Source organism: Antedon bifida, chromosome 8, assembly GCF_963402885.1.
Source record: "Antedon bifida chromosome 8, ecAntBifi1.1, whole genome shotgun sequence".
NCBI classification, from domain to species: domain Eukaryota; kingdom Metazoa; phylum Echinodermata; class Crinoidea; order Comatulida; family Antedonidae; genus Antedon; species Antedon bifida.
The window spans coordinates 13,079,036-13,105,648 of NC_136233.1; the positions used below are offsets into that span (position 1 = coordinate 13,079,036).

Below are 26,613 nucleotides of genomic sequence, written 5' to 3' on the forward strand. Positions count from 1 at the left end.
ATTCAAACATCTATATGCCATATATCGATATGTTCTGTTTTTCATTTCGTCTTGTGTGGCATTCTCACCAAGAATGTCCTTTCTTGACACATACACTAGTTTTGCTCTCTCACACGCCCTTTTGATCTGCTGCTGGGAGAACGAGCACTAATAGAGGTCCGTAGACTTAAACGCATCCACTATGTCAGTGGCCTGAAAGATATTAGTGCGGCGAAATAGAAGCTTTTTTTTACTTCTTTTTCCCTTCTGTAAGGCGATTCCTTTAATGATTTTGCCAATATCTTTAACTTATTTTGCCCATCATGAATCATTTCTGTTGTGTATTCAGGTACATCGAATGCGGCAAAGTCTAGATATGTTTGCCCACTAGTGATGTAATGCCTCACTGTGTTTGGTGTCCTTTTACCACACAGATCATCAATTTTACTTATATTTTAAAAATAAACAATTATGCATTTATCAATAGCTATCACTAATAGTTATGAATTTATTATTCTACAGCATGGGGTCCATGTTGGCACTATGGTGAGGGCTGTGGTCTTATCCACCTGGACCTTTCGTAGCGTCCTCCCCAAGAAACAGTAGGGCGGAAATAGATATACAAATACACATTGCTGTATGAATGAATACCAACTTTCTTTCTTGATTCGGTGTTCTTTACGCTTGCTTTCCAATGCTTGATAATACTTGGAAAATGCTACCTCTTCTCCACACACTGTCGTGATTTTAAATGGTTTTGGTTTGTTTGCCAGCCAAGATGGAAATCTGAAATATTGATGTGATGTCGTGCAAACAATGTAATAGTAATATTACTAATCTTCTCGTGGTACTCTCTTAGCATCTTTGTTGTCATCTTATTTTCCTTCTAATGATACCAATTGATGCCATTATTAGGATTTCCAGAAGGTATAGGTCCTGGTGTAAAGGTAAAGTCTATTCAAGTTTGAATGATAACAGCTTTTGTACCACCAATAATCTTTGTGATTCACAGCATAGTATACTACCATCCCAGCATTGTCTCTATCATAGGTTGAAAATTATTGACCATTGTTGACGGTCTTTCATTTAAAGTGTTCATAGTTGCAAAAAAAAGGGGCACATTTTGACCTGAAATTCTATGTCAAGCACTTCAATGTCTAGCAACTATGAACAAATTCTTATAAAAAAGTTCTTTCCCTGTCGGGCATAGGACCTCTGTCTATTCTCCCCGACAAATTTTAGATTTAGTTTCTCAAATATTGAATCATTGGTCGAGCATAAATATTTGCAATCAGAATAATTCGAAAAGCATTACTGACTGAATCCCCTCTTGGTTCTGATTTAGGAATTACTCACAATGGTGAGACCTAATGGACCAGTCCCAGACAGTAATCCATTTTGATATTCAGAATGTGTGTGACAAACATCTGCTTTCGGGAGCCATACTGTAGATCTCATTCTCAATCCCTTCCTAACTGATCCTATACTCCTTCTTGTATATTCAATCTGCTTTGTTTTTCTTTTTTTTTACCCATAGTACGATAATTGTTATGTAATTACAGCTATGGTTAGATCAAATTAGCCTATTCAATGTAGCAATGTCATTAAGTAAAGATTGACATTCATTGTGATCTTTTTCTATATAAATCAGAATGAAAACATGAATGCCTTTCCTCCACTGCAAAACTTCTAAAAGGGCACTGTTGTGTCATCTTGTGGTGGAATTTCACCCATTTATATACTCTTAATCACAGACTGCTCTCCTTTATAATTTGAAAGCAGTGTGCAGAGTTTTATAAAAATATTTTTACAAGTTTATTATGACTCCAAGTGGAATCTCTTCTGTAATGATGTCTGTTTGAATTAAGGACCGATCCTCACTTTGACATGGCAGATTTGACAAGGTGTCTAACTCATTCGCTTGAGCTGTTGGACTAGGTCTTGCCTCTGTTGTAAAGTAAACCACTCCTTTGCCAATGTAGCATAGTCTAGAGTTGGTTTTTGGGGTTTTCGCCTTGTTTTTACTGGTTTTGTAAGTCTTTGCTGGTGTTTTTGGTATTCTTACCGTCTGCTTAACTTCTCTGAAGCAAATGTGGGAAAATCAAAAACATCTAGCATTTTGCTTTTTTTAACTGTGTCGATCGTAAACACACTTCTTTTTCTTCAGTTCACTGACTGAATCTCCTCTTGGATAACCTTTGTTCCACTTTCTTCAATCGCCTTGTGATATCATTTCCTTAAGGACCACTAGTAGGTCATTGGTCAACCTCAGCCACATTCAGGTACAATCATTCGATCTGGGAAGACTTCCAGCAGTTCTCGGGTGATGCTGCTCCAAACCCTCGAATTATATTGTAGGCCCTCGAAACCTTCTTGATGAGATTTATGGCCCCATATTTCGATGAGAGCATGCGTCTCCGCATGGCTCCAGTTTCTTTTTCTTCCATTTTTTTCTTTCTTTTGTCTGCCATCGTTTCGTGGTTTCTTAGCTTTGTTTCTCAAAATGGTTGACTGTTCGCGCGATTTTCGACAATGTGGAAGTAAAGGTCGCGATAAAGGTCATGATATTGCGCCCTCAATAGTTACTTGTTTAGGCTGTTTGTAAGTTGAGGTTAAACTAACCAAGTGAAACAATCCAAGCGCGAATGATGGTAAGATTTTACCTTTGGAAACTTTACGGTAAAATCTGCCTATAATTTAATCAAGTGCGAATGAGGCTTTACTGGTGTGCACGAGTCTAAATAGGCCTACCCTCTATCTGCCATATGTCTCGCTTTCATTTGTACATGTTTTACTCCTATATTCTGAACCAAGCCTGAAACAAAAGAGGTATAGAGTTTGATAACTAGCTTTGTTGCAACATTAGTAAAGAAACTGTTAAACTGATTTGAGATAACATTCCAATCATGTCATGGCCTTCCATCTATATCAAGTATAACATTTCCTCAGTCTGGTGATTGTTTACTATATCCTAATTGTTTTAAACATGACCATAGTTTATTATAAACTGCTAGTTGTGAATAATTAATAATGTCTGGTTATGTTACTGGTAAAGATTTAATAATTTATGAATCCCTCTGGGGTAAATTCAGACTCCTCAGAATATTTCCGTCAAATAAAATTTGTTTCAACTCAATGTATTTTATTTTTGTCTGTTTTGTCCTTAGACCATCTTCGGTCAATGCTTCACATCCTCAGCTGTAGCCCAAGTAATGTGAAATAATTACAATACATTGTATCAATGGCACAGGTGGTTTTTAATAAAAGATTATAATTGAATTTTACAAGGTGTGGTTCAGGGTTATTGTTTGCAATGGTACAAATAATTTCATGAGGTGAAAGATGAAAATATAATAATTATTTCATCTGTAACGGAAATTAATTTATTTTGTTTCATTGCAAGAATATAAAAACATACATTATTTGTTTTACACTCCTACTTTTAACGTGAGGTTGGCCAAGGCCTAAACCAATCGAAAACTTACCTCTACAGTTTTAGAAAGTAGATGCTGCACAGTGGCACAGGTTGATTGAAAGAACAACTGTTTAATTTTAATGCGTTGACCTGATATAATTTTTAACGATTAACTGCAATATTAATCAAACATACATAACATAAATGGGCTAAACCAGAACTAGGCCTAGGCTAGCATAAACACAAACATAGCAAAACATGTAAACTCAATCAAAGGGGTACAGGTATTTACCGTACAGTTGAATGTCCCTGATATGGACAACTACATTGCATTATTCATTAATGTTTTATAGCTGCTATTCAATTGCTTTATACTGACAAATAAGCTCAAATCTAGCTAGTTTAAAGATGTATTGTCCCTTTGACTAATTCCAAAAAAAAATTAAAAAAAAGATTTATGAAACTCCACTCCAACATTGATAAAAGTACATTCTTAATTTTTGATCGGTTGGCCCTTTCTAGCATCCCTCTCAGTTTCTTTTCTGCACCTACTAAATTCGTTACATTTTCTGATCTTATGCTTTTCACTGGGCCTCTTCTGGTCATGAACCTCCTGATAGCATTGATGCAGGAGTCGGTGCCTGGGCTATGAGCTACCTCAAGATGAACTGCTCTTGATGACATACAGGTGAATATCTCCTATATCTTTTGACTTCTGAACTGCTTTTCTTGACCAAAAATGGACTAACGTGTTCGAATTCCTTCTGCTTGCGCTCGGTTTACGGCCAAATCTGCCATTATTTACTCGCATGGCTTTGCCTGATAATATCTACAGGTAACACACACTTTAGTGATCCTTTTTACTAATAGATTGGTTCCAAACAGCCAATACCGTTCTCGGAGTTTAGCAATGATGGCATTTTTTCCTAAATGACCGACTTCCGTATGCCCATCTCTCACAGTCATTTCTGTTCATATGCAGGAACTCTTAGGCAAAAACACTGGGTATCTACTGTCATACGGCATGTCTGTCCTATCGATTCTGCCACAAACTCTGAGGACCCCCATCTTCTCCTAAAATGGGGTTAAACTTAAACTTTGCTTCCAACCTGGATATCGCATATTTCTCTTTCAAACGCACTTGAACATTTTTAAGAATCACGTCCTCTGCGTTCTTTAAAAGCCCCACTGTCAGTTCACCAGATTCATAACTTCCGTATTTATGGCATCCATTTGAATCGCAACTTGTTGTCCTTCGAATCCTCCACAGAAATTTCTGTTTTGCTATCAGAACCCAAGCCATTACTCTTTTCATCCTTTTTTCTCCCAAATCCTTTGCCTTTGATGTATTCGTGCTACCGCTACTGCTACTGCTAGTTCTGCTGCTTTGTGGTAACCTTTCATTCCGTGCATGCCTGCTTCCTAAGTTTATTGGTCTGTTTATTTTTTCATCATCTTCCAAGGTTTTACTTAAATCTCCTTCCTTCTCAAACTCATCCAACAGGCTTTATCTCTGCCTTTGCAACCTCTGTAGCGATAGCACTTCTTTCTCTTTGCTGCTTGAGTTCAATCTCTAACATTTTTATCTTCTCAGTTTCCTGAAATTTCTTAAGTTCATCACTCTTTATTCTGAACTCTTCAAGCCGCTTTGCCTCTTCGGTTCTTCTTGCTGCAGATCCCACACTTCTTAAGGATGATGCCTGAGGACCCTTTGTTGAACCAACATTTTGAACTTTGCCTCTCGGTTCGACTCTTGGTTCGACTTCTACTTTTCTGTATTCTATAAAGTCTGTCTTTTCTCTATACCAATTTTTGAGTGTATCACAATACTCTTCGTTGGCATGACTTCTCATATCATGTCATCCAATTTTCGAAAATTTCCCTCTACTAATAGTACAGAGATTTTTTCAGAAAATGACCAAATTTCGACCTTACTATTTTTCGATATAACTGGTTACTATAGCACAGAAACGAACGAAAAGCCGCCTAATTAATAAAAATAAGTGATCTTCTCTCCCTCTCTACTGCCTCCCTGCTACTTGCCGTTTTCCTGGTTGTGATTGGCTTTTACTACTTTGATTACCGTTTTTGTTTTGTTTTTAGTAGTAATAACGATTATAATAATAATGTGATAATAATAGTAATAATAATGTGATAATAATAGTAATAATAATAATAGAAAAATGAATTTTAACAATTTTATTCAGAACAGTGTCACAATTTGGATTTTAATGTCTGTAAATGGTAACGTCCTTTTTTGTGTACAGGTTAATAGTTTTTTGCTATATTTTGTTTTTATAAGCTTTTTCGACTTGATGTTGGTTCTGCATGAGATTTTAATGGTATATGTAATTTACTCTAAATTCAATGTTTTATATTGCAATGAGTAGAACGAATAAACCAGAAACATAATTGGCATGCGCAAAACAAATTATATTATTATTATTATATAACTGGTTACTATAGCATACTTGAGATGCGCAGAACAAATTATTTGGCTCTGCGCATGATAATTATGATATAGTAACCAGATATGTCAAAAAATAAAAGAGTCGAAAATTGGTCATTTTTGGGAAATTCTCTGTACTATAGTACAGGGATTTTTTTCCAAAAATGACCAAATTCCGACCTTACTATTTTTCGATATAACTGGTTACTATAGCATAATTGAGATGCGCAGAACAAATTATTCGACTCTGCGCATGATAATTATGATATAGTAACCAGTTATGTCAAAAAATAAAAGGGTCGAAAATTGTCCATTTTTCGAAGATTTTCCTGTACTATAGTACAGGGATTTTTTTCAAAAAATGACCACATTTCTACCTTACTATTTTTCGATATAACTGGTTACTATAGCATAATTGAGATGCGCAGAACAAATTATTCGACTCTGCGCATGTTAATTATGAAATTTTTTTTTCAAAAAATGACCAAATTTCGACATTATTTTTCGATATAAATTGAGATGCGCAGAACAAATTATTCGACTCTGCGCATGATAATTATAGTATAGTAACCAGTTATGTCAAAAAATAAAAGGGTCGAAAAATGGCAATTTTTCGAACATTTTCCTGTACTATAGTACAGGAATTTTTTCAAAAAATGACCAAATTTCGACCTTACTATTTTTCGAAATAACTAGTTATTATAGCATAATTGAGATGCGCAGAACAAATTATTCGATTCTGCGCATGTTAATTATGATATAGTAACCAGTTATGTCAAAAAATAAAAAGGTCGAAAATTTTCCTGTACTATAGTACAGGGATTTTTTCAAAAAATGACTCAATTTCGACCTTACTATTTTTCGATATACTATAGCATAATTGACATGCGCAGAACAAATTATTCGACTCTGCGCATGTTAATTATGCTATAGTAACCAGTTATGTCAACAAATAAAAGGGTCGAAAAATGGCAAATTTTCGAAAATTTCCCTGTACTATAGTACATGGATTTTTTCCAAAAATGATCAAATTTCGACCTTACTATTTTTCGATATAACTGGTTACTATAGCATAGTTAAGATGCGCAGAACAATTTATTCGACTCTGCGCATGTTAATTATGAAATTTTTTTTTCAAAAAATGACCAAATTTCGACTTTAATATTTTTCGATATAACAAATAAAAGTGTCGAAAATTGGCAATTTTTCGAAAAAAAAATTACAGGGGTTTTTCCAAAAATGACGAAATTTCCACCTTACTATTTTTCGATATAACTGGTTACTATAGCATAATTGACATGCGCAGAACAAATTATTCGACTCTGCGCATGTTAATTATGCTATAGTAACCAGTTATGTCAACCAATAAAAGGGTCAAAAATTGGCCATTTTTCGAAAATTTTCCTGTATATAATTTACATACGCAGAACACATTTTTCAGGAATTTGTTTTATATACTGAATGTTAAAAACATGAATTAAAAGAAAAAAAAATAAATTGTCTTTATTTTAATCAAATACATAAAATCTGGTACTAATAATAAAGTACGAGATCATTACTATTTTTCGCATGACATGACACAAACTCATAACATTTCCATCACCTATTTAGCTTAATGGTATGATCCATTCCATTCAACTATGTATACCTCGTTTACTTAAACTATATTTAAATGTATCTATTTTCTTTACAAATACTCTATACATTTTGTTTGAGCATAAACTGTACAATGTAGCAATATGATAGATAATAAAAAAAGAACTATTACACAGTAAACTTTGCAACACACAGTAGATAAAATTATTGAAACATTTAAAAATAAAGATAAAACTAGAAATCGAAATTGTAATACTGCTTGTCCCTAAAACCGATATTCGTGGACAAAAATACATTTTGATATTGTAATGGGGAGAGCGACTATAATCGAAAGCTTAGTTCCTACTAGTACTAGGCTCAATGCAATAGTATACGTGCAACACAAGTAATTTGACCAATCACAAGTTGTTCCGATGATCTGTAACTTGTGATTGGTTAAACCATAGCGTTATTTCCTAGAGTAGAAACAAAGTTTATCGAGGGATTCTAACCAGGCTTTTAGCATGGAGGAAAGATTAAGAACTAAATGTATCTCTCCATGCTTTCAGGAACCAGCCCTGCCTGATCAACATTGACGCAACTGCGTTGACAAAGGAAATATATTTTACCTAATGATACATCATGAACGAGTGAAGTAAATAAGTAAAGCTTGTTATATTTTGAAAACCTCGCAAAATAAGATTCATGCAGGCCGGGCTGTAGTATCTATGTGTACTGAATACTTCTTTCAGTTTTAAATTCAATTTTGATTCCAATGTCAGAATACGTGAGCTGCAGTGAGCTACAATAGCATTCTTAATTCATTTATCTACACATAAAATGTTTGCTTTTAGGGAATATCGCGAGCAAATCTTGTGCATTAAGAAAATATGTAGTAAAATAGGGGTCACAAAATAACTATACTATTGAAAATAGCATTTGGAATTAATTTAGGAATACTTTGGAGTGAAGTGCCAATACATTGTTATCTGCAGAAGTAGTTGAAAGGGTCCAATGCACTGATACTCCACATCAGTAGGAGGCACACCTAGTATACTATTATTGTAGTATCCTCAGATGAGGGGTTACCTTGCTAATATCTTCTCTAACAGCACAGGCAAGATTATTTAGAGGATGTGGCCACTGGATGGATTCATTTGAAGTTACAATAATGGATGTACCTCTTGTAGAAGTAGGAAGTTTACCTAGTGGGCCGGAGGTGACAAACCCTGGATTCATTTTAAAATTATATACACTTAAGGGTTGACTACAACATCCTGCAAGGATCGCCTTTCTAATTTGGTTACCTTATTATGACGTTAATGTATCTTCAAATGAATCTCCATACATATATATAAAACATAAAATCAAATTCAGTGAGGGATATCAATCATAGAACCATTAAGATAATTGTTGTCATTACATACCCCTAGTATCATTTGATATATGTAATAGTTAGTTAACTATTAATCAAACTATATGTTTCTTAGTAAACGCTAATGCAGTTTGTTTATGACGTATCGTAATAGTCAATAAACATGAAATGATTTAGAATATAGAAAATTCATTTTGACATTAAGATGACAAAATATCATTACATACAAAAATATGATTACACATTCTGTTGAACTCACGCTAACTGTCGTTGAAATACAGGCATTCGATTGGTCAAACAATCAATCATCTCATTCGTAAAGTGACCTTTGAATAATTATTATATAACAACAATAATTTGTATATCTTAAGTACAAAAATAGATATTGGAGAGTTAATGAGAAACGTAGTCATAGCGTCAAACTTTAGTAGGTTGAATAATTTAACGTTTAAAACGTTTAGCTTTTTGCGTTGTCGATGACAATGATTTATCGGTGAAATGTGTCATATTTCACATAGCATATATCGCTCTATTATCCAGTATATAAAAGAAACATTTCTCTTAAGAACTGTAGAATAAATATACTACGGCAAAGTGGATTTTCAACGTCCAACAGATGGATAACTTAGTTTATAGATTTGTTGATGGCTACCTCTGGCTTATTAATATTATATTATAATACATTTATAAACACACCACAATGGCGCCATCTGTTTATCTGAAACAGAATAAGCATCGGGAAAAATAAAATGTGCCCAGTGTCCATAATATAGCATCTCATGGGTATCACGTGCGGTACCTGTATCATGTAAGGTTTGGTTACAGTAAAATACATGTGGTGCTGATAACGGAATTTTCATATATGATACTGGAGAAATATAGATACAGTACCGATAATCAGATGAAAAGGTACTCACAACTGAAGTTGTGGCTACCTGAATACAAATATTAAACTCAGTATCATAAAGACCAATTTACACAGACGAACGGTAACGGTAAGCGGGAAAAAACAATATAGAATCTATATAATGACCATTTACACCATTAAAACGACGCGGAGCGTACGGGCGATAGAGCGGAAATTCGATCAGGACAGACTCTACGTGGGAAAGTAAGCTCGTCTGTGTAAATTGTTCTTTACGATTTACAAAATATATTCGAAAGATTGCCCACATATGTCAATTATTAAAAAAGAATTAAATTAATGTAAATTCGAATGAAGAATACATGCTACGAGGAGAAAGGGTAAGATATTTATTTAAAACTAAGGGCATCTTATCTTCTATTTGCTGCCGTGTTATCCTACGATGTGACCAAGGAATGTCACAATCATATATTTGCTATAGATGTACTAATTCATAGATGATCTTTGCAAAAAACATACATATATACTGTATAATAAAGCATAAATAAGAAAAACAATAATTCAATTGCATTGCCCTAATTTATACAATTAAAATACCAACAAAAAACCTTAAGAAATTATCTTAAAAATTGCAATTTATATAACAAGCAAAAATTATGTTGCAAATCTATAGAACGATATTAGGAGCATATCATTTTGCATAGTTAATCCACAACCAATTATTATATCATATTTCATAAACTAATAATCTAATTATTTACATCTACGCAGTGTCCTATATTTCTGTTAGCACACTAGATGAAAATAATTTTAAATAAAAAAATGAAATAATCATTACATTTGACATAGTGAATGTATAGAGAGCAATGGTATAAAATTATTATTAAAATCAATTATTTTATTGTTGACCTTTTTAGAATAAATAAAAATATCATTGACTAGCTATCTATAAAGTAAAACTTTTTTTTTAATTATATCATTTTTAAAAAGTTAAAAAGAGCTAAAATGGAGTGGAAGAACACATACCTCGGAAAAAAAGCCCGACATGAACAGATCATTGAAATGCTTTGAAACTAAATTACGTGATATGAAAATGAATCATGCTGGAATTTACCTAGCAGTGATAAAGTCGGGCCCCTCCTTTGGGATATCCTTATTAAGGGGACGATAATATGGAAAACGAATGAATCAAGGGTTCAAATACCAATATTAGGACACTTGGTTAGGTCCTAAAGGTGTCCCCTTAATAGGGGTTTTACTGAGTTTCAAGAAAAAAAAAAACAAACAGCCAGCCACCAAAGATCTTGTATGTTAGTAGTATGTAGATATTGTAATGTATGTCAGATATAAACTGCGAATAGAGAAAACAAACATATAAATGGTCAGAATGTACATTACATAAAATTTAAACAAAAAATTTACATACAGCATTATATATAAAGGTAACAAACATTGTACAGACAATATTGGCAACATACTTATACAATTTCCTTTTTTTTGCATAACAAAATAGTTTACAAAAGATCACAGACACACAGATAAAATTATGTTCAGACAATGATCACAATATGTTCAAACTGTGTTCGAATATGTTCAAAACAGTGTTCAAACTACATTTAAACTATTTTCAAACCATGTTCAAAGCATGTTCAAGTTATGTTCAAACTATGTTCAAAGCATGTTCAAATTATGTTCAAATTACGTTCAAACTACATATTATATCAAAAAGTCGTGAGTGTGCTCATATGGTCATTAATACTAGTTTAGTCCATATGTGGTCAAACTGACCATGTGTGGTAAACGATGATTTATGAATGTTTGTTCAAATAGAATTAATATCGTCGCTATGTGTGGTTTAAGTACCTGAATTTGTTTTGATCATGGACAAATAATGTTGTAAGTTTGAAATAAATTGCAGTAATGTGAATGGAACACAACAGTGTCATTTTATTTGTTATTTGAATGATGCTAAAATAAAAAATCAACCATATGTGTTAATAGAGTACAATTATGAAAAATAATATGATTATGAAACATATGTTCATATTTATTGTATTTTCATATTTATTGTACAGTCTGTTTTTAATTAACATGTTCATATTCTCTTGTGAAACACAATGTTATGGTTTCAATATATATTTATACTGTATATAGTGTGTTCAATTCAGGAGAATGAGAGAATATAACTTTTATTAACTATAGTATATTATACTACAATACAATAATTACAATATTTTATAAACCATTTTCAATATGTGAAGTAAATGTTTACGCGATCGCCTACACTGACTGCCATATATGTTTACCTAATCATTCTAGCATAAAAAAATATGTTTTAAAAATATACCTTTTACTTAATAATATCTTAAGACATGTTAAATCTTAATTAATGTTAATGTTTACAATTACTGTATACTGTTTATCTTATCTCATATTGTTTACTCAATCGCCAATCTACTTTCTATTTTGGTCACACTGATAATAATGTACTCTATTTTTGGTCAAATAAATGAACATATGCAAAGTTAATTTGTTCTGGTTTGATAATCGTATCAAACTCAATGCACGGTTTAAACATTTAATGAAATAAATTCATTTTAAAATGAGATTTTATAACACAAAAATTAAATCCAAACAAATAAAATGCATGTTTGAGACAATGATGATAATTAATGTAAAAAGTTGACATATAAAGGCTCAAGTGAAGAAGAATGTTACTGATACAGGATACAGGGTTTGGTACCCATGGTATCTATCTAGTTAATAGGTTCCATTTGAAAGACATCAATATCTCGGAATTAAGAATCATTAGTTGTTTCAGAGTGTTGTCAGGCACAGTATTTTAATTGTTAAAACCAAAAACATTAAATTAGCATTTCAACAAAATAATACTTATTGATAACATTCCAACAATATGAAAGCTTATGATTTGTGATTAAATACACAAAGGACATTTCTTTTGGGTACTACTCAAGCTTGGTTGCCACCAGAGACGCATTGCAAGGACATAGATGCAACACAAGCGAGTTGACTAAATGACAAGCAACAGTTAAAATAATCCATCACTTGTGATTGGTCGTCCTGGTGTTGCGTCTGTAGTGGAAACCAAACATCAGAGACAAGATTTTTGGTTCTACCTGGGATTTCTGTCAATCATAAATGATGTTTTATACATAAGAAAGGTATTGCATATACAATGTATTTTTTACAATTATTGGAAACAATTTTTGTTGTTATTGTTACCATTGTTATTTACATTTATTATTGTTACTATTATTTAATAAATGTTAATGAACTTTGAAGTTTTTAGTGAAAAACAGATCTAACATGAAGAACATTATGCGGGCATTGTATCGTTGCATTATGTATTTTTTTTGGCAAATAAAAAATGTTAATTTCAATTTAACTGGACTTATAATAACATTATAACTTTGTGTTTACAATAAAATTGAAAGATCCCTAAAGTTTAAATTTCTTTTTACTATAAAAACAGTTTAAAAAGATTAAAACTTCAAACAAATAAAATAAAATTACATTGACCATTTGATCCATTTCTTGTTTAAGTCAACTGTTATTTTTCCTTACAGAATTATACAACAAACACTTTTTTCACCTATAACTTCTGGTTCAATTGCCGAAAATCGTTTAAGTGGTGGATCACTGCCGGTTGTCATAATAACAGCATTTGGATCAGCTGTGGCAGTGTTGTGATGCTCACCGACACCGTTTGAATCTGTTAGCGAATCTTTACGTGGAAGGCTAGAGTCTTTTAATGAGTAGCTGCCGCTGCTCCTATTGGCAGTCGGAAGATTCAAACTCCTGCTCCATCGGCGCTTTTGTCCTGGATTGGTTTCACTATTGTTTTCGGGCGACTCGGGTTCCTTTTCCAGTTCTGGCGAATTTTCCGTCGATTTTATTTGTGTAGGTGGATGAGAGGATGATCGCTGACGTTTAAGTTCTGATAAAGTTTCATGATTGCCTGTGTTATACTTATCTTGATGATATTTCTCGGATTTCGACAACCCAAAAGCCGCCCAACTAAAACGACTATGTTTGCCTTTCTCTTTTTTTGATTTTGCATGTTCCACTTTCTTATTCTCTTTCTCTAATCGTTTCTTTTCTTTCTTTGCTTCTTCCTTCATTTTTTTCAAAGCTTCTTTTTCTTTTTCTTTCTTTAGTGCATTTTCTTTTTCTGCTTCTTTTAATAGTTCTAATTCCCTTTCTTTCTGTTCTCGTTCTTTTATTGCATTTTCATCGAGCGTGATCAGTTTACCGCCCTCGTGTAATATTGCCGTTTCGTCATGTCTCTTCAGTATTGATCGTGGTCTTTTGGCTGTCAGAGGCGATGATTGAGGGTCTCCAGATTTCTGTACAACACCGTTGTGTTCTTCTTGTATGATTGACATTGGTCTAGGTTCGTTTGGCTCGGTAACACCATTTTGAATTGGTAAAGAAGGTTCAGAAGTACTATCACTTGCAGGACTTGTTGGTACCTCTTCTGATACTTCCATGTCCTGTTAAGACATAAAAACATTTGACAATTTGAAAATGACTATAAAGAAATACAGTAGAATCTGGATCTCTGCATTTTTGCTGGCACTAGAATATGATAAATATATATACATACATGATAATAATAATAATTTATTTGGAAAACTACACTTTTTGAGACAGTGGCATGCTTCTACAGAGAAAGTGCATCCAGAAAAATTAAAGTAAAAGTAAAAGAAAAGTGATTTTAAAATAGGCCTATTTACAACATCGAACAAATGCAATTTTAATGTTTGTATTGTTCCATTAATGAATTGGTTTCAAACGCAGGAAATGAGAAAAGGAAATGCCTAATATTTTCATCGCATATTAAACCACAATTTAAAATCTATACTTGAGCTTTCAAAGTCTGATTACTTAAAAAAATTTAGTTACATGCATAAAAATTGACCATTTAGTATCGAAATAAAATTGACCAGTGAGATATGTGCCGTGTCAATTTTACTATTAAAGGCTAAAATATTCACTCTTAATAGGTGGAAAATTATATATAACAACCTCAGGGGGTATGATGATTAACGATAATCTACCAGCGGTTGTTAATGTAGAACTGTTGTATACGTAGAGACATCATGGTTAGTTGTATGAAATTGAGGTTTTCAATTTAACTTTATAATTAAATAATAAATAAAATGGTATTATTTAAAAAAATGAATCAAACTTAGATTATGAAATACTTTCAAGATACAAAAAGTTAAAAGGGCAAACTTGAATTATCTAAAATACAAATAAATAAAGTGATTATGTCAAAATTATTCTACTGCAGTAACTACAGTTTTACTGCAAACATATGATTTTTGTTTTTTTCAATGCAGATGTTTATACTGCAATAAACAGTATGTATCAGTAATACAAACAAAAGCTTGCTTAAAAATTGCACAAAAAGAGGAAACAAAATATATTTACTAGCATAATTTTGGCATGGTCCCAAAGTGCTCCAAAACTAAGTGAATATTGGCCAAATTCAGTTCATATTGAAGATACGAGATTTTAATAAGCTTTTGTAATGTCACCAATATCTTTTGTAATGTCACCAATATCTTTTGTGATGTCACCAATATCTTTTGTGATGTCATCAATATCTTTTGTGATGTCACCAATATTTATTCAGTGGAAAATTATATATAAATTTTTCAGCTTCAAAATGGTGAACGTTATCATGCAAAAAAACAATACAAAGCAAGTAACAAATACAAGGATATAAAAATATATAAACAAATGCTAATTTAATATTATTAATGACGATGATGATGATGATGAATAATTTTGTGTATAAATACATTGTGTGAATATTATAAACAGCATACCTCAGCAAACGTATGAATAAATTCAGCTTCGGCCCTGGCATCCTGCCGACTTATTCTATCTTTCTCTTTCTTGCTGCTTCTTCGAACCGATGCACTACATAAAAAAAATTATCATAAATATGATCAACTGTCATTAAACAAGTTAAAATCCCGCACAAGATCCACGATGATCCATTTAATAGATTTGCTTCTAGCCGCAGCTAAGCCCACAAACGTCAGTATCCGTTTTGAAAGGTCTTTGGTTAGATTAATAGTCAAAGCTTAAATCGCAAGAGTAGAAGCTTGACATGGTCATTGTCGACTCAATTCCTACCTATCTAAAACACTTCAAAGCAATTATTTAAGAGATAGACACTTAGCCAGAGATACAAGTGTAAATATAACACTTTGTGTGGATGTGCAAAGGTTGATAAAAAAAATATATAGATTTTATTAATAAGTTTGATATAGTTGCTAGTATTATTACTGAATATCAATACTAATGATGTTGACAAGTATGATGATGGTGATGATGATGAAGATGATGATGGTGATGATGAAGATGATGATGGTGATTATGATGATGATGAAGATGATGATGATGGTGATGATGATATTGGTGATGAAGATAATGATGGAGATGATAATAATGATGATGAAGGTGATATCATATCAAAGTATATAGTGATAAAAAAGTGATAACAATGATGATGATGTTAACAATTATTAGGATAATAATATTCTGGATATATATAGTGCCTTATGCCCTTGATCTAATTGAACCCTGGTCAGCACCAGTTGTTTCTCGGTCGTCCTGGAGTTGGGAGCTTCTTACCCAAGTATGGTCACCAAAAAAAATAACAAGTTGGCATTGAGATGGAAAAAAAAGAAAGAATGTGCTTTTAAAAGGCTTTAAATAATCATAATAAAATAGTGATAATAATGATGATAGTAATGATGAAAATGGTATTGATATAATATTGATATGGAAATGATATGACAGTTTAAATGATAAGATATTGATGATACTAGAAATGTTGATTCTATTTACTACCAGTACAACCACTACGATAGGTATAAAAAGAAATTACCAAAGAGGTGCTGTAAGTGAACTCCTACAAACCAAACAAATTCATTTTAAATATATGAAATATAATTCATAAGATATAATGTGAAGAAGACTTGAACCTATGATTTACAGACTACGAAACCTGGCATCATGGCATGTAACCACCAAGCAGAAAAACACTATAATATGTTGAATTAGAGATCAATGATGGAGCAAGTGTGGTGTATAAGAACTGTTTTTGCATCAACAGAGAAAATAGTTAAAGAGAAAATAAAAGTGCAATATAACAATAGAAAGAAAGTTTGAATATGTTACTGTAGTATATCCTCATGCCTGGACAGGCAAGTGCAGGCCAATAGGCATGTCACAAATAAATAGTGAAAATGGTTTCATGTGGAATTTGGCCTATTCTTGTGGTATCTGGCTTTGGTATAAAGACTATTCCTCACTGTAACTCCTTGTGTTTTTTTTTTTGTGGTCTCATTCCTTTGTGTTGCCACAACTTTCTTTGGTCTCTAGACCATTCCTTGTGGTCTCTAGACCATTCCTTGTGGTCTCTAGACCATTCCTTGTGGTCTCTATACCATTTGTTTTGTTCTCTAGACCATTCGTTTTGTTCTCTAGAACATTTCTTGTGGTCTCAGACTATTCCTTGTGGTCTCTAGACCATTAATTTTGTTCTCTAGACCATTTCTTGTGGTCTCTAGACCATTCCATGTGGCCCCCACCTTTTCTTATAGTCTCTAACCCAATTTCCCATTGTCCTAGACCTTTCCTTGTGGTCTCTATATGTTTCCGTGTGGTCTCTAGACCATCTTTGTGGTCTCTAGACCATTCCTTGTGGCATCTAGACCATTCCTTGTGGCATCTAGACCATTCCTTGTGGCCCCCACCTTTTCTTATACAGTCTAAACTTGTGGTACTCAGGATTTCCACGTGGTCCCCGGTCTTTCCTTTTAATCTCTAGATCTTTCGATTGCCTTTATGTTGTGGTTTCTATCCTCTTTCCTTGTGGTCCCCATGTCTGTGACCTCTAGGCCCTATGTGCCTTACCTTCTTCTATTTCTACTTGATGATCTTCGTATTAAGTTGCAGCGTTTGGCCTTTTCTTCTACCTGTTCCATCTTCAATTGAGTGAGGATCACACGAATATCATCATCTTCGCATATGTCTGTTAAAAGATTAATTAATTATTAACACTGGATGTAATTGTTATTACCTTTATTTTGCAATGCTACATTTTTTACCAAAAAAAGTGATAATGCAATACTAACCATCGGGAGTTTCCTCATTTTTTGTTTTCGCCTCCAAGTCCGCTCCAAATTTCACAAGTAGCGTTAACATATCGCTCTAGAAAAATAAATTCCTAAAAAATAACAAACTGAACAAAGACAATTATGTCTCAAGCAAGGAACATAAGGAAAATGATTTACAGTATGTACAGACAATGTAACTAGTAGAACTAAGAGATGGTCAGCTTACATATTTGTATGGGTGAATATTTATCCAAAACATATGAGCATACGAAGATGACTTTTTGACTTTATTTTATGACAGCTGCATCGAGTAGAGTTTCATAAAAAATGAAAGCTCCCAATAATGTTGTCTACAGTATAATATGCATATTGCTCAAAATGAATATAGATTTTACTTTCTGCTTTTTAATGCTTTAGCAACATGTTTTGAATATTAATGTACAGTTTGCCATTTCTTTGCTATCACCAGCCTTTTAAACTGCAACCTTAATGACACAGACTAGTCTCTCTCGCACTTGATATAAGCCTTCTTCAAAGGCAACTGTACTAAACCCCAATGATACAAAGAAGAAATTTCCACCTTAAGATTCTCATCTCAAAGTAATCTATAAAGGTTGACTGTACTAGAAAATGTAACCTCAAAGAGACTGCTATCTTAATACGATTCTCCTCTCAAATAATATAACAAGATCCCTTTATTGATTCTAATGCTACTATAGTGTAATATATACACATTCACATTTCATTTGGCATTTAAACTTCTCGTTATGTAATATAATAACCCTTTTATTTGCGTCCATAATTAACCCTTCCTCTTCAAATATCCCATTTCCTTAATGGCTAATTCAAATTAATACAGGTTGATTACTAACAAATTCATAGAAAGATGTTCTATGATAGATAGGTATATCCAATTACCTTCTGTAGCATTTGAAATAAAGAAGTTTAATAATTGAAAATGACTATGAATGAACAGAGCATCGAGATTATTGCCTTAAAACACAGAAGTACTTCATACAGAGCTAATGAGATACAATACAAATATAACTGCGCACTTTAAGAAGAAAACGTAAACTGTATTCAAGAACGCTCAGGCAAACAAAGATAAATGATTTTCAATACAATGAACTAATTACAGTGAGAAATCTGTAATTTAAATTTATCTTCCAGGCTAAATCTAATTCAATCTATATTCTCACAACAATTTTGATGTGATAAATGTTTGTAATTCGCCACTCTCTTGTACATGCACAAACTTAAAGTAAATTTAATTCAATGTTTATTCTTCAACAATATTGAAAATTTATGTTGTAAATGCTTTAAATTGGTCATTTTCTTGTAGACGCACTACTATTGTAAAATTTAATTCAATATTTATTCTTTCAATTCAGTACAGTAATTGACAATTTATGTTGGAAATGCTTGTAATTGGTCATTTACTTGTAGACACGAACTACTGTAGACTAAATGTATGATCGCCATTCATTTCAATGTTCATGTTTCTTCTTTTATTCTTTTTTTCCTTTTTTTTTATTTACTTTGCAAGTGTATGGCAGAAATTTAAATTTAATGATTTTAAAAATAATTTTTAGTACAATAAAAACACAACACTGTTTTTCTTCTAGCTTACTACATTAGATTCATACCAAAAAAAGGAGAAAGAAGTGACATCTGAGAAGATTTGAACCACTGACCTAGAGGGATTGGTAGCAGAGTATCTTATCATTAACAACTCCACTATATAGGGTCCTACGAAAAACATCACACAGCACACAATGCTATACATAGTAGTACCACACGTGGTAAATACTTTGTACTCCTAATAATAACCACTATAAATCAATCTCACTCCTAAATAAAGGTAAAAAGTCCAAGTCAAAGCTATTGCTAACGTCCGTGGTGCCTATCTCTATTTCTTAGCGTTCTGGCTAGACTCCAGTGTATTGTGCATAATGTGGGTGCAAGCCACTCCTTCCTCATAAATGAGGAACAATGCTGTTATACAAAATGTGTATTATCCTTAAAATATAACTAAACCTAAACTCTCTAAATACTCTATTCTAGTACATTATGTATAGCGTATTGTGACATGTGATGTTTAGTACATTATTTGTGACATGTGATGTTTAGTACATTATGTATATCATTTTGTGACATGTGGTGTTTAGTACATTATGTATAGCATTTTGTGACATGTGGTGTTTACTGTATAGCATTTTGTAACATGTGGTGTTTAGTACATTATGTATAGCGTTTTGTGACATGTGGTGTTTATTACATTATGCATAGCGTTTTGTGACATGTGGTGTTTAGTACATTATATATAGTGTTTTGTGACATGTGGTGTTTAGTACATTATATATAACATTTTGTGACATGTGGTGTTTGGTACATTATGTATAGCGTTTTGTGACATGTGGTGTTTAGTACATTATGTATAGCATTTTGTGACATGTGGTGTTTAGTACATTTTGTGTAGCATTTGTGACATGTGGTGTTTAGTATATACCGTATGTATAGCGTTTTGTGACATGTGGTGTTTACTGTATAGCGTTTGTGACATGTGGTGTGTGTTAAGTATATATGTATAGAGTTTTATGACATGTGGTGTTTAGTAGGAACGATAAATAAATGATGATAAACAAAAACAATGAATGGTTACCTGAGCCCAGCATGCAGCTGCATGAATAGGCTGCCAGCCGTCACTGTCTAGAGCATGAATGTCTGCATGGTGTTGTAGTAACCATTCAGCTACATCCAAATAACCATTAGCAGCTGCTATGTGGAGCTGAAATCACAAAAAGGAAATATTCTGCATGTTAATTTTGTTTTATGTTGAAACGTTTTGATAATATACATCAGTAAACATAAACTGTATCCCATACCAAATAAGAATTTAAAGTAAAGCCTGATCATTCTGCAGAAGGATTTAGGTAGGACCTATCCTTTTGGACACCCATCAAGGGGACAGTTTCATGTGAAACATGCTAACTATTATATTTCAACACCATGACCAACACCTATTAAAGCGCCATTATTGTTTTGTGCAACATCGCCTATGTGAGGATCACCGCTTTATAAATAAAAAAATATTTTATTTAATACAAAACACATTTGCTTTATTTTTCTCTTTTTTTCTTCGAGAACCTTCGAATACATAAAACCAATATTTTTGTTCCAAACAAACATCTATTGGAAGTAGTGGTGCTGGATACTTGTGTTACCTTTTGATTTTGCAATGCGCCACTAAATTACGTAACTGTTTAGTGAAACGTCACTTTGCTCAATAACAGAAACATATGAGCATGTGCGGAATGATCGTTGAGACTCAATAAGTTGTCGTAACCTAGCCAGCATGGCGCATCGCGAAAAAATTAAAAGGTCACTATTATGTAAGGCTTCACCACCCACGCTTAATGTTAAGAACTCTTATCCTATTGTTACAGAACCATACAAAAACAAATCATTGAAATAACTAATTAAAATAACTAATTAAAAAAACTTATTAAATAACTTATTAAATAACTTAAGTTAATACAAAAATAATGAGTTACAAAATTACTCATGAGATGTATTAATCTTTAACTTAAGTTATAATTTATGGATTTAATTACTAAGTAAATTAAGAAGCGCATCAAACATAAATTACCACAAGTCGCAATTCCTTCCAGCATAAAGCTAGTGTAATAAATATAGCTTAGAATACAGAATACAGTAAAGCTAGTTTTTCATTAAAAAAAATATCTTCTTGTGAATTGAACATTTTAACTCAAGTGGCCAATCAGTTAAGACTGGTGCACTATATATCCTGGTACAAGTCTTCTTAAATAAGGACTTAAAACTGGAGGTCCAGTGTACAATTCTGGCTTGGTGCACAGTTTAAAGAATTTTAAATCTTTTGCACGTAAAGTGGGTTACCACTTCATCACTGCTTCATCTAATAGCCCATGTTGTTTTAGACAGTCAAATGAGTAACATGTCTTCCATCATCATATAAGTTAAAATTTAACACTGTAACAACAAGCTCTGTCTACATTATCAAACTTTATGTGAAAAAAAATGTGATGTGCCCATATATGGACATGATGATACCATATCACTATCATATTTGAGCATATCACTACCATATTTGGGAACATCACACTTTCTTGTCAAACTAAATTGATAGTGTAGGCAGAGCTTAACAAGTCTTAAGCTTAAGCTTAACAGTAATTTACTACATTTATATTAAAGGTACATAAATTATGTGAAATCTTTAAATAATAAAAGCGTTGTTATTCAAATTGGTGGAAAAACAGTGAAGGGGTATAGCATACATTTATTTAGTTTTGTCGGATGACTATTCTCATGATCACATCCTCAAACTCTGCACAACCTGCATCTCTTCATAAATCCCACATTATTATTTGTTTTTATTTTTTATTCAAGATGTATTTATATTTATTTTACATTGATGAGATGCAAAATGGGGAAAAAATTGCTATACTTTGTCTTGTGGTTGTGCATAAATTGCAAATGGTACAAGCCTATATGTTGATCCTCAGAATGGACAAAAACTTTATTTTTGAAGATTCATCAGAATAACATTTCCTACATGTGTTTTCTAAACTAAGCCTACTTTCAGCTTAAAGCTATTAATCCTAGCTTTTATTAACGCTACCTATAAATCTTCAGAGCGAGTAATGTTTCTGAAACCAAACCCTCAATGCTTCCCCGAAGACACATCACATACAACCCACGCCTTTCAGCCTGGCTCGATTGCTGCAAATCCTCGGATATAAATTTCCTCTGCTTCACTTTCAAATGTCGCATGTTAAAATTAAACATTACATCTATGTTTACAATTTGGTTGATATGCATGGTTCATTTCTAATATACAGACACATTAACGCCACAAACTATTTGTATCAATATGCCAACACATTCAGAGTCTTAACGTAGTCTACTTGTCAATTTCTAAAAAATAAGTTGTAGAAACCACCAGTTTCACACAGAAGAATATGTTCACATTCTGATTGGGGACACAATACCCTTTCTGCATACATTCTATACTTCTATAAACAAGTTGTAAAAATACATTTGATCTCCAGACTTATTTACAGTATGTTTTCACAATGCTTTGCGAACCTTGTGAACTCTTGTATAAGTATAATTGTCATTGTATATTTGGGGGCGCTAAAAAAAAAAGCTCTGATACTTTCAAACTGTGCACTTTGATGTGATTGGTCAGTTACATACCAGGACAAAGCACATGCGCAAACTCGGGACATGATCTTAGTTTATCTGTTAATTTACAGTAGGTTGTAATGATACCATGACCTTAAATACGGACTAAAAACAAGTCTGAAAACTAATAAGAAAAAGTTTCCTTTAGCACTATAAATAGCTAGATATAATTATCACAGTTAGATATATGCCGCCAAATAAAATAATGAAAAGGATTCCATGAATGTAGTCAGGTCAAACATGTTCAAATGTCATTTTGTCTCACAATAGTTATTTACAGTAGTCACAGATATATCCATGGAGATATATCCATGGAGATATATCCACGGAGATGTATCCATGGAGATGTATCCACGGAGATGTATCCACGGAGATGTATCCACGGAGATGTATCCACGGAGATGTATCCACGGATATGTATCCACGTAGATGTATCAACGGAGATGTATCCACGGAGATGTATCCACAGAGATGTATCCACGGAGATGTATCCACGGAGATGTATCCACGGAGATGTATCCACTGAGATGTATCCACGGAGATGTATCCACGGAGATGTATCCACGGAGATGTATCCACGGAGATGTATCCATGGAGATGTGTCCATGGAGATATGTCCATGGAGATGTATCCTTGGTGATGTATCCATGGAGATATATCAATGGAGATGTATCCATGGAGATGCATCAATGAGGATGGGCTCACATTCCCCTTCTCCTTTAGTTTTTTTAAATGACATGACATTCCAAATTCTACTCAACACAACTGTAAGCATCGTCTTCTGTTCCTCCTCCCACCTTCCACTATCTCAAAACCCTGAATACACAACTTATGACAGTTTATCCCTTGTGGGCTTGGCTTGTTCTCTAGTGATTTTGCGCATTATTAAGGTTAATTTTAATGAAATTTAAATAGGTGTTTAGAGTACTGTAGGTGTAATATATCTATGCAAATATCAAGATCTATAATCTAATGTGCAACTTTATATTAATACCAAAGTTTTGTCATAAACCTCATCATACAGTATGGGCCTGACATCCATACCTTTTGTACTCCATTTCCATCCAAAATAGAGGGCCGATATTCATGCCGTTTGCGATATGGGCTCAAATACTATTATGAATTTACCATTATGTGAAGCTATAGTTTTATTAAAATATAAAAAATAAATTGAGATCTTATAAAAAATACCAGCAAAATGTGAACATACCAGAGTTGTTCCTGTGTCATCTGAGGCGTCAAGATCAAGACCATTTTCATAATGTTCCTTTACATCATTCAGCATTTGACGTGGAACGACATCTCTTAAATGATCTATTTGTTCTTGTGAGATTCCTTAATATGAAAGAGACAAATTCCTCATAAATTTACATTGATCAGAGACATAGAGAAAAAAACATTTATAAACTTTAACACTTTGAAAACATTTCGTTTTGGAAATGTATTCATTTATAAATAGGTGTTGGATGAATGTAATTTATTAACTCTCAAAACTCGGAGAGAAAACATTTGATTCCAATTCGTCAATAAACTCATAAAGCCTGTTCCAGAATTGGCTACCTAAATCTAGAGAAAAGGAGTGTGGTAGAAAACCAGTCCTATACTGTATATGGTTTAGTTGTTTAGTTGTATATTAATTTTAAAGTTTTTATATCCATAACATTGTACTAATTTGCCTTTGGCTGCCTGTATGATTTCTGAGAATGAACAAATATACCTTGAATTTATTTTTATTTTTTTTTTTTTGGCCTACAGCAAGCTAAACATAATTGTTGACTAGAGGATTTTTACCAAGTTTTTCCCACATTTTTGACATACTACAAGACAGTATTACAAATGCTTATAATAACTTCCAGGATAGAATTGGGAAGTGACAACGCATTTTTTTTTCTCAAAATAAGATACTTGATCATGAATCAACAGCAAGTGACAAATACTGTTACAAAATATGAATATTAAATGACGGAGTGAACATATTTTCAACTGTATTTCAAATTGAAAAGGTTAGGGTTAAGGTTTTAACATGGTAGAATTTGTACATAAAAATGATACAAATTAATGTTAAATACTCAATTTGAAGGCATGTTTAATGTTATTATGCTCATTTGACGAACATTTAATCATGGACCTACAGTATAAATTAATAGGTCCATGATTAAATTAAGAAATTAACTTTCTGGTGACCATATCCAAAAGTTAATTTCCAAACTTATTTTGGTCACCATCCAACAAATTAAACAAATCAATTGTTTTATGTGTAATTTTGTATTTTATTGGTCAAAAAAAATACACAAGTACAGTAATAAACAAACAAAAGCATTCCTATAAGAAAGCCATCCCTATTCTATACTTTTCCAGAACTAGTAATTTTATGTAGAAATACTATCTAAAGTATTAAATAGGGATAATAAAGTTTTTCTATTATATAATAAATTTTATTACAGCTTTTATTTAACTTTGTTTTAACAAAAATATATATTGATTAAAATGAAACTACAGTAACATACTAAAAATAAACTACTTTAGCAACGACGATTTGCTTCACCATGAACAGAAATGGAAAATGTTCAATAAATGTCAAAATGTAGAAGCGAGCATAATGGTAATTATTTTTTTTTCCAATTGACTTTATGTCAAATGTCGCACCTTGAAAGTCAAATAATGTAAATTATGTTTGAAAAAAAAAACAGAATATAAACATGCAATATGTTTGGAACAGAATTATTTAGTAATAAATTTATGATCTCTAAGTAAAGGCCAACATATAGATAGTTTTTATTCAAAGATCTAACCCAAACTGGCGTAACGAAATTGGATAATGTTGTATTGATTCCGTGTGTAGGATTTTTTATGAGTTTTTGTATTTAAATTGCAAATATAGTATTAACCTCTACTTTAGGACACCCTATTCAGGGGACACCTCTATTCAGTGGACATCCCTATATAAAAGGTCACTTTGCTCTTAAACGAATGAGTGGAAATACACAGCCCCTATTTAAGTGTCATCCCTATAAGGGAACACCATGTTGTGTCCTGAAAGGTATACCCCTTATCAATTATTCTTAACTGTTACATATTTTGTATATTGTGATATGTTGTTTTCATTTATATTTTTGCCTTTGGTGAAACTTTTTGATTGAAAGATTGCAATAAATTTTCCTTGCAGTTTCTGTGATACTATCTATCCCTTATCATTCAAAATCTTGTATTGTAGAGAATAAGTAGAGAGAGTGGTTCAATCTGAAGATTTTTTAAGCAAACACTTTATAATAATACAAGGAAACCACATGAACTTTAATTTCATAGAAATAAGTAGAGGCTAATGATTGACAAGGTCTTTTATATTTAATATATCCTCAATACTAAATTATATCCTTCAAAGAACTACACTTTTTATTATCATGTGAAACCAACAAATGGTTTAAGTTTAATGTTTATAATATTCATTAAAAATCGTGACCAAAAAAAAAAACACATGACAGCAAAAGGCTGAATTGCGTAGATACGCTATAAAAAAATAATTACCTAATAATAATCAATTATGTTTACAGAATAAAAGTAATGAAT

General features: G+C 32.5%; 1 protein-coding gene across 1 annotated transcript in view; it reads right to left on the reverse strand.

Annotated features, from left to right (window-relative positions):
- Nucleotides 1-7,333: 7,333 nt before the first annotated feature.
- The window catches only part of LOC144850635 (uncharacterized), a 54,976-nt gene continuing 35,696 nt past the window's right edge, over nucleotides 7,334-26,613 (reverse strand). The window contains exons 6-11 of the mRNA XM_078707974.1: nucleotides 24,257-24,381; nucleotides 20,483-20,608; nucleotides 17,839-17,914; nucleotides 17,618-17,735; nucleotides 15,517-15,610; nucleotides 7,334-14,172 (exon numbers count right to left, since the gene is read on the reverse strand). Of these exons, the coding sequence (XP_078564100.1) occupies nucleotides 13,240-14,172; nucleotides 15,517-15,610; nucleotides 17,618-17,735; nucleotides 17,839-17,914; nucleotides 20,483-20,608; nucleotides 24,257-24,381 (1,472 nt within the window). The 3' untranslated portion in view covers nucleotides 7,334-13,239. The remainder of the gene's footprint in view (nucleotides 14,173-15,516; nucleotides 15,611-17,617; nucleotides 17,736-17,838; nucleotides 17,915-20,482; nucleotides 20,609-24,256; nucleotides 24,382-26,613) is intronic.